The 9613-nt window shown below is 41.9% G+C and overlaps 1 protein-coding gene across 2 annotated transcripts in view; it reads right to left on the bottom strand.

Moving 5' to 3' along the window:
* LOC129832226 (echinoderm microtubule-associated protein-like 2) overlaps positions 1-9613 on the bottom strand; it is a 38536-nt gene extending 28923 nt beyond the window's left edge. For both annotated transcript variants that reach the window (XM_055896129.1, XM_055896128.1), the window contains exon 1: positions 9430-9613. In XM_055896129.1, the coding sequence (XP_055752104.1) occupies positions 9430-9502 (73 nt within the window). In that variant the 5' untranslated portion in view covers positions 9503-9613. The remainder of the gene's footprint in view (positions 1-9429) is intronic.

The raw sequence follows: 9613 nt of genomic DNA on the forward strand, positions 1-9613 counted from the left end.
TTGGGGGGGGGTTATTAATGATTATTTTGAGGTTTTTGAATAACTTCCTTAAAACTTTCACTGAATGTTTTAATAATAACATTTCTAGCTTATTTTTGGTAAACTCTTTGGAACGTCGAGCACAAATAGGACACATGGAAATTGGAGATATAACTTTGAAGGCATCATACCGGCTGTATTTCTGTATGTTGAAAGTTACATATCTTGAAAACTTGATTGCTGACATGCAAAACATTTTGGGACTATATCAACAATGGACTAACCTTAGCCACAACCAGATTCAAACAGTCTCTAAGAGCTTTCCACACCTGGATTGCGTAACATTTGCCCATTATCCTTTTCAAAATTCTTCAGCCTCCCCCAAATTGGTCGTTGATCATAGCTTGACAACAATTTTCAAGTGGCGCCATAGATTTTCAACCAGATTTAAGTCAAAACTGTAACTCGGTCACTCAGGAACATTCACTGTCTTCTTGGTAAGCAACTCCAGTGTAGATTTGGCATTGTGTTTTATGTTATTGTCCTGCTGAAAGGTGAATTCATCTCCCAGTGTCTGGCAGACTGAACCAGGTTCTCCTCTAAGATTTTGCCTGTGCATAGCTCCATTTACGTTTCTTTTTTATCCTGCAAAACTCCTCAGCCTTTAACGATTACAAGTACACTACCGGTCAAAAGTTTTAAAACACCTACTCATTCAAGGGTTTTTCTTTATTTGTACTATTTTCTACATTGTAGAATAATAGTGAAGACATCAAAACTATGAAATAACATATATGGAATCATGTAGTAACCAAAAAAGTGTTAAACAAATCAAAATATATTTGAGATTTGAGATTCTTCAAATAGCCACTCGAGCTTTGGTCACACACAAACACACACAGACAGCTTTCTCTCAACAGCTTCATGAGATAGATACCTGGAATGCATTTGAATTAACAGGTGTGCCTTTTTAAAAGTTGATTTGTGGAATTTCTTTCCTTCTTAATGCGTTTGAGCTAATCAGTTGTGTTGTGACAAGGTGGGGGGGGGGGGGGGGGGGTATACAGAAGATAGAGAGACCAAGTAAAAGATCAAGTCCATATGATGGCAAGAACAGCTCAAATAAGCAGTCCATCATTACTTTAAGACATGTAGGTCAGTCAATACGGAGCATTTCAAGAACTTTGAAAGTTTCTTCAAGTGCAGTCGCAAAAACCATCAAGCGCTATGATGAAACTGGCTCTCATGAGGACCACCACCGGAATGGAAGACCCAGAGTTACCTCTGCTGCAGAGGATAAGTTCATTAGTTGCCAGCCTCAGAAATTGCAGTCCAAATAAATGCTTCAGAGTTCAAGTAACAGACACATCTCAACATCAACTGTTCCGTAACAGACACATCTCAACATCAATTGTTCAGAGGAGACTGTGTGAGTCAGGCCTTCATGGTCGAATTGATGCAAAGAAACCACTACTAAAAGGACACCAATAAGAAGAAAATACTTGCTTGTCCTTTGGTCTGGAGTCCAAACTGGAGATTTTTGGTTCCAACCGAGGGTGAATGGTTGATCTCTGCATGTGTATTTCCCACCGTAAAGCATGGAGGAGGTGTTTTGGTGTGGGGATGCTTTGCTGGTGACACTGCCTGTGATTTCTTTAGAATTCAAGGCACACTTAACCAGCATGGCTACCACAGCATTCTGCAGCGATACGCCATCCCATCTGGTTTGGGCTTAGTGGGACTATCATTTGTTTTTCAACAGAACAATGACCCAACACACCTCCAGGCTGTGTAAGGGCTATTTTACCAAGGAGAATGATGGAGTTGCTGCATCAGATGACCTGGCCTCCACAATCCCCCGACCTTAATCAAATTGAGATGGTTTCGGATGAGTCGGACCACAAAGTGAAGGAAAAGCAGCCAACAAGTGCTCAGCATATGTGGGAACTCTTTTAAGACTGACTGTTGGAAAAGCCTTCCAGGTGAAGCTGGTTGAGAGAATGCCAAGTGTGCAAAACTGTCATCAAGGCAAAGGGTAGCTGTTTGAAGAATCTCAAATATAAAATCTATTTTGATTTGTTGAACACTTTTTTGGTTACTACATGATTCCATATATGTGTTATTTCATAGTTTTGATGTCTTCAGTATTCTACAATGTAGAAAATAGTTAAAATAAATAAAAACCCTTGAATGAGTAGGCGTTCTAAAACCTTTGACCGGTAGTGTATATCCATAACATGATGCAGCCACAACAATGCTTGAAAATATGGAGTGGTACTCAGTAATGTGTATTATTGGATTTGTGTACTCAGCACAAAAAGCAATTTGCTTTGTATTTTTTTTTGCAGTAATACTTTAGTGCCTTGTTGCAAACAGGATTCATGTCTTGTGTTATTTGTAACAATTGTAACAAACAATTTGTACAAGCTTCCTTCTTTTCACTCTGTCAATTAGGTCAGTATTGTTTAGTAATTACAAATGTTGTTGATGCATTCTCAGAGTTCTCCTATCACAACCATTAAACTCTGTAACTGTTTTAAAGTCACTATTGGCCTCATGGTGAAATCTCTGCGTGGTTTCCTTCTTCTCCGGCAACTGAGTTAGGAAGGACATCAGTATCTTTGTAGTGACTGGGTGTACTGATACACCATCCAAAGTGTAATTAATAACTTCACCATGCTCAAAGGGATATTCAATGTCTTCTTCTTTTTTTAATGTTTTACCTATCTACCAATACGTGCACTTCTTTGCGAGGCATTGGAATACCTCCCTGGTCTTTGTGGTTGAATCTGTGTTTGGAATCCACTGCTCGACTGAGGGACCTTACCGATAATTATGTTTGGGGTACAGAGATGAGGTAGTCATTCAAAAATCATGTTAACCACTATTATTTGTTACACAGATTGAGTCCATGCAACTTATTATGTGACTTGTTAAGCAAATGTTTACTCCTGAACTTATTTAGGCTTGCCATAACAAAGGGGTTGAATAATTATTGACTCAAGACATTTCAGCTTTTCATTTTTAATTGATTTGTACAATTAATTAAACATAATTCCACTTTGACATTATGCACTATTGTATGTAGGCCAGTGACATTTAAAAAAAAAATGCTATACATTTTCAATTCAGGCTGTAACAGCACAAAATGTGGAATAAGTCAAAGGGTGTGAATATGTTCTCATGGCATTGTACAGTACATAAGACAGAAGGTAACTTAAGGCACAATTTGTGCTGCGAACATTGTTGTTCTATAGTAGTTAGTTGAATGACTGCTCAGAAATGAGCCTTTGTTACCATCTGTATGTTGTTACTTGTCCAAATTCAAATCGTCATAACTGTTGCTCAAGACTGTCAGTGGTGTCGTTTAATTTCAACTGTTAACATTATGAATTAATCAAGAAACAGAAATCAAAGCTGGATTTGTACTTTGTTCGACAGATAAAAGCAGAGTAAAAGTTGTACTGATAAATACAAGTTAATAAGAAATATTTACAGTGACATTATTAGGGTGTTTAGCCTACTCCTGCACCTTAACTCCCAATCACGGTCTACCTCTTAGACAGGGTTTGATGGTCAGACTAAGCCCTCCACATCCCCAGCTAGCCTGGCACCTAAGTTGTTTCAAATCAAAAACGGGAACAACTCACTGTACTTCACTTTTGAGAGAATGTTTCCAACTCTGCCTGGTTGGGTTTTGAACAGCTCTGCCTCCCTGACAACCTCAACAAAGGCTAGAATGTCCCCAGTCCCCAGCATGATGGATGCCACTAGACTTTAATGCTGCTAACTCAGCGTCTGTGGTGTCCATCAAGTCCTTGAGGACACCAATAGACTTGATAATCCTGTCTGCTGCTTGCACAGTCATGTTTGGACCCAGGCCCTTCAAAAATGACTTCAAGAAGCTGAGGTGTTCCAGGTGTAAGTCAAGGGGGATATTCTATTCCTTCCCATTCCAGAACCTGTTCCATGTAAGACTGTGTGCCAACCGAGGGGAAAGAGTGGCAATGACTTGCAAGGGCAGTAGAAGGGTACTCTACGAATATTGGCTATGACCATAGATCTAGTAAAACAGAGCTACAGTGAATAACCTCATCAACAGGTTTATTACAATATTTATTAGTTTCCAAATAAACTTTATATTTCCATGGAAATACATGGGTAGCCATGAGAAAGACAAATCAATATGACAACAAAAACAAAATATCTCTCTCTCCAGATATACTCCAGACACCTAAATCAATCCTGCCATAAAGTTACAATCATTTATTAAAAGGTACATCAAAACAACTGATACTGAACTTCAAGTAGGCCTACAATTTGAACACTGGCCTGAATTTCTGAGAGAAAACATATAGATCCCAAAGATGGGAGATAAAACCTGAACATGAAGACTACGTGTGTGTGAGTGTATGTGTAATGCATAAACAGTTTTATTTTTTCTCTTATCTCAGGGCCCTATGATGCTTTGCATTTGCAAAAGACCAAATTCGATAAAAGTCTGTCAGTCATTTGTGCACAAGGCCGCAGTATGATGCCACCATTGCTGAAGACACGCTCCACCGGGGCACTGGAGGCAGGCACTGCCAAGACCCTGATGGCCACTTGGGACAGTGAAGAAAGAGCCTTCCTGTTCATTGCCTAGAACAAGAGGGCATTCTGTCCTTCGCATATGTCAAGGTAGTGACTTAGCTGTAGTGCTGGAGTGGTCCCAACAGCTTTCTTCTGCCTCTTACAGTATGCTGCAAACAGCTCTTCTTCTTGTCCAAGACTATGGTCCTCTCTCTCTTCCTCATCAACAAGAGGCACAGCTTGCTCAGTCCCTGCAGCCAGATCCAAGGCAGCTGCTTTGAGGTAGACTGGATCTGAAAAGGGGGCAGTGATTCCATCTTGTGTCCTGGCCTTCACATTGATGAAGATTCCAAGAAATCTTTTGGTTCATGGATGCCTGGAGACTTCTGACCAGGCCTCTTAGGAAATGGACGTGAGGCTTCCACTGTTCCAGGTGGTGATTCAGAGACAGGAGCGAGGGAACAACATAACTGATTGTGACTATCTTCACCCCCTGTGTCATATCTGTTGCTTCTCCAAATTTCTTCAGGATGTCCACCAACTCCTTCAACGTATTCCACTCCCGTACTGTGAACAACAACTCCTTGTGCCCCGCCTTTTCTAGAACATGACTGAGCTTTAGATGGTCACATTGGATAACTGCCTTCACTTTTGTTGAGTTCCATCTTGTGTTGACAGCAGCAGGGATGCCTCTTTCCCCAAATTCAGATTCAAACACCTCTTTGAATGTTGTGTTTGTATGCAGCAGTGGGCTGATTTTTGATAACTTTGAAAGAGAAGGAGTCATCTCTTTCAAGCCATCTCCCACCACCAGCTAGAGAGTGTGGGCAAAACACTGCAAGCGCTGTTTTTTTGCAATAGCAGCATCCACTGTTTGCTGGTCTTCCAGGGTTAGGTCATTCCAGAGCTCTGGGTCATCAAGGTGATCTTCATCATGTACTTCATCTTCTTGTTCAATGGGGAAGCACACCGTGAATGCTTTTCTCATGTTGGCAGCATTGTCACAAAAGATATGGGCCAATTTATCTTTAATGCTGTACTCACCACATATGGCCTCAAATTGCTCACAGATTCTTTCAGCTGTGTGTGGGCCTTTGAAGCGGTCACAGGCCAAGAGATTGGACTTGAGCTGTATCCTCTCTCCATCTTTCTCCACACAGTGCAGGAACCCCCTCATCTTTCGGTCTGACCAAATGTCCACTGTGACTGAAACATGGTCTGTGTTGCTCAACTGAGTTTTCAGTGTTGAACGTCTCTCTGTAGCGAGGTTCTCTACTTTTAATGTCAATGTTCTACGACACACTTGGCTGTACTTACTGTCAACCAATGACCGACAGTGACGAAAACTCTTGTTTTCCACAATAGACAGAGTCAAGTTGCAATTGATAACCAGGTCGGACAGTATTGCATTGTTAATAGCTTTCTGCTGTGGATGATTCATGCTGTACAGCCCTACACGGGTCTCCATGAACTGTCAAATTGGAGACTGTTGTGACACTTTTGTTCATCTGGTATTGTTCAACTCTGTAATTGAGCAGCGGCAGTAGCACCGCAAGTTTCTTCCCGCATGTTCTGCAAGTTGCAATCTGTTTTTTGTTGACTACAGCGTAGTGTTTATATCCGAAAATAATAATTTGGGGTATCATCTTTCCAATGGCTTCATCTGAATTCACCCGCCGACGTTCCTCTGCACTGCCACGCGCAACTGTTTCTCCACTGGCACAATTTGATTGGCTGCTGTCCAAACTGTAATCCGTTAAATGAAGAGTTGACGCGCTACACACTTTTTTTAATAGCATCATTTTTCATATTTGGGCTTGGGAGGATATCAAGTCAGTTCGAGTCAAAAGGCTCAAGTCCAAGTTAAGTCACGAGTAATTGGTGTTAAAGTCAGTCGAGTTGCAAGTCATCATATTTGTGACTCGAGTCCAAGTCATGTGACTCGAGTCCACACCTCTGATATTAGGCGCATGTGACAAATAAAATGTGATTTGATTTGAAAACATCTCTCCTGAGAAAATCCTTCAGTGCAGTTATTTGCTGTTCTTTCAATGAAGCTATGTCCTCCAGTTCTGATATAACTGCTCCTATAGCAGAATCAACGCCAACCTCCTCAGGAGCAGCCATTGTTGTTATGATTTTCGACTTCTGTGCCCACAGATTATCAGAGGATGCTGATTGGTCCGGCCATGCAGCGGATAGAATGGAGAAGCTCAAATGATTTGAATCTTGTAGTGACCAAACTGTATCCGTGTAGCGAAACAGAATGTAAGCTTTCGAGATCAGAATGGTTCGTATGAGGCTAGAACATTACCAAAATGTAAATGAAATGTAACCATGTTTGAACTTTTAGGAAACGTTCTGTTAAAGTAATGAAATACCAAGAATATACACTGCTCAAAAAAATAAAGGGAACACTTAAACAACACAATGTAACTCCAAGTCAATCACACTTCTGTGAAATCAAACTGTCCAATTAGGAAGCAACACTGATTGACAATAAATTTCACATGCTGTTGTGCAAATGGAATAGACAAAAGGTGGAAATTATAGGCAATTAGCAAGACACCCCCAAAAAAGGAGTGATTCTGCAGATTTGTGGACTGCTGGAGGTCATTTTGCGGGGCTCTGGCAGTGCACCTCCTTGCACAAAGGCGGAGGTAGCGGTCCTGCTGCTGGGTTGTTGCCCTCCTACGGCCTCCTCCACGTCTCCTGATGTACTGACCTGTCTCCTGGTAGCGCCTCCATGCTCTGGACACTACGCTGACAGACACAGCAAACCTTCTTGCCACAGCTCGCATTGATGTGCCATCCTGGATGAACTGCCCTACCTGAGCCACTTGTGTGGGTTGTAGACTCCGTCTCATGCTACCACTAGAGTGAGAGCACCGCCAGCATTCAAAAGTGACCAAAACATCAGCCAGGAAGCATAGGAACTGAGAAGTGGTCTGTGGTCACCACCTGCAGAATCACTCCTTTTTTGGGGGTGTCTTGCTAATTGCCTATAATTTCCACCTTTTGTCTATTCCATTTGCACAACAGCATGTGAAATTTATTGTCAATCAGTGTTGCTTTCTAAGTGGACAGTTTGATTTCATAGAAGTGTGATTGACTTGGAGTTACATTGTGTTGTTGAAGTGTTCCCTTTATTTTTTTGAGCAGTGTATATATTTTTTATGTCAAGTGACTTAAATGTGCTGAGAATGTTCCAAAGCCAAGCAACTGTCCTGCCCCATTCACAGAAAGTTGTGGTAGGGTTGTATGCAAAATAACCATAGGACAACAACACTTTCACCAAGCTCTAAGAAACATATTGTAGCGACCCACACAGACAGCGGTGTGTTATGTGGTAGGCTATTAGTGGGTTGTGTTGTACTTACCAGTGTTCGCGGGGTCCGACATGCCAATCAACCTGCTATCTGCCAATCACGGGGATGCCTGGAATGTTCTGATGACGGGCATCCTGGTGTTTGGCGGAGTGGCGTGGAGGGTGGTTAAGCAGGGGGATGGAGCATTGGAAGTTAAGACCATGTTTAGCCATTGTTCTCTCTCTTACGTCTGGGCTTCACAAGAGAAGGTCACGGTTGGCTTGCGGGGTATCTTTTGTATTTGGCGTGGGCTACGGCCAAACAGTAGCCTGTGTAAAGTTGGGTTAATAAGCCGTCAATTCGTAAACTCAACCCTCTGTCTGGACAATTGTTCCTTTATGATCTTGTCAGGTCATTACAATATGGTTCTCAGAACGTTATGTCCTAGCTGGGTAGGCATTGGTCAACGGAGACCCTGCAGGACACCCCGGCTGGGTACTGTGCATAGTAGACCCTGCCATGGGAAATATCTTCTCATGGTTACAGGGTCAGGACAGCCTGGCCATTTGAACAGATGACATGCCTTTCTCCATGTCTGTCCACCTGTCACTCAATATGGTAGGCTATCTTCTACTTCTAGGCTATTTTTAGACCTGCATGTAGCCCAATACACAGAACCTGAGTTTCACAGATTTTGTTCAGCAATACATTAATTACCTTTCAAGTCTATTTAGGTACGCTACACGGTCCCTTCAAATATCCTATGTTTACTCGCAATTCAATTTCATCACACTGCTTACGTGCATAATTGGATTTGTGAACCATGTCAAATTGTATTGGATAGCATGGGTGCATAAAATATAACTAAATACTGTAGAGTAAAAAACGTCACCAGAGGTGTGTGTTTTCTTTTCTTCTCACGTGCATGAACCTGGTCTTGTGATGTGGCCAGTTACAGCATCATTGCATCAGCTTTTCTTTGATGAGCTGCATTGTTATGATCACCCTTTACACTACAGTCATGTCCAGCCCCTGCTGCCCCTCAAAAAGTGAACACCATTCTCTAATTTACAACAGAGAGATGAAGCCACAACAGTGTAATTCATCTGCCACTCTTCTCTCTAAGGCAATTACACTTCATCTGAAATAGTGAAACCATAATATGCAAATAGTTCCACTACTATATATCATAGAGATAGCCTATCTGTTTTCCCCCAGTCGGAAAATATTTTACATAAAGTCAAAGAGGGTTTGCAGGTCGGCTACACCAGAACCAAATATTTTTCTAAATACATGGCTCTGGGTTACACCTATCACAACATAGCAGTGGGTTAACGAAGTTCACGACAGCCTGCTCTATGATGGATGGATAGATAGAGCATAGATCATTCTAACGATGCAAGCTAACATTCTATTCAATAATCTGTAGCTCGAGCTACATCTCTGTTTCGTGTAAACTGATAGGGAACCTGCAAACAGGTGCATGCAAACCTACAGTCCCAGCTGTGTGCCACGGTTCATATCAAAATCGGTCGACTCAGAGCTGCAAGCAAGTCAAAGGTGAACTCACCATTGCAGTACTGGAGAAGGAGTGAAGTGGTATCATAAAGGTTTCCACATGATGAAGCGATCCTCTCCGACATTTCTTTCTTTTCAAGCAGACCCGTCACTTCCCCCCTTCTTGCAGCCTCCTTATCCGCACGTCTTTCCTCCTCACTCTTTCACATTCAGAAACCCTCAACACCTTTCGCTAT

The sequence above is a fragment of the Salvelinus fontinalis genome, chromosome 33 (genome assembly GCF_029448725.1).
Source record: "Salvelinus fontinalis isolate EN_2023a chromosome 33, ASM2944872v1, whole genome shotgun sequence".
In the NCBI taxonomy this organism is placed as follows: Eukaryota; Metazoa; Chordata; class Actinopteri; order Salmoniformes; family Salmonidae; genus Salvelinus; species Salvelinus fontinalis.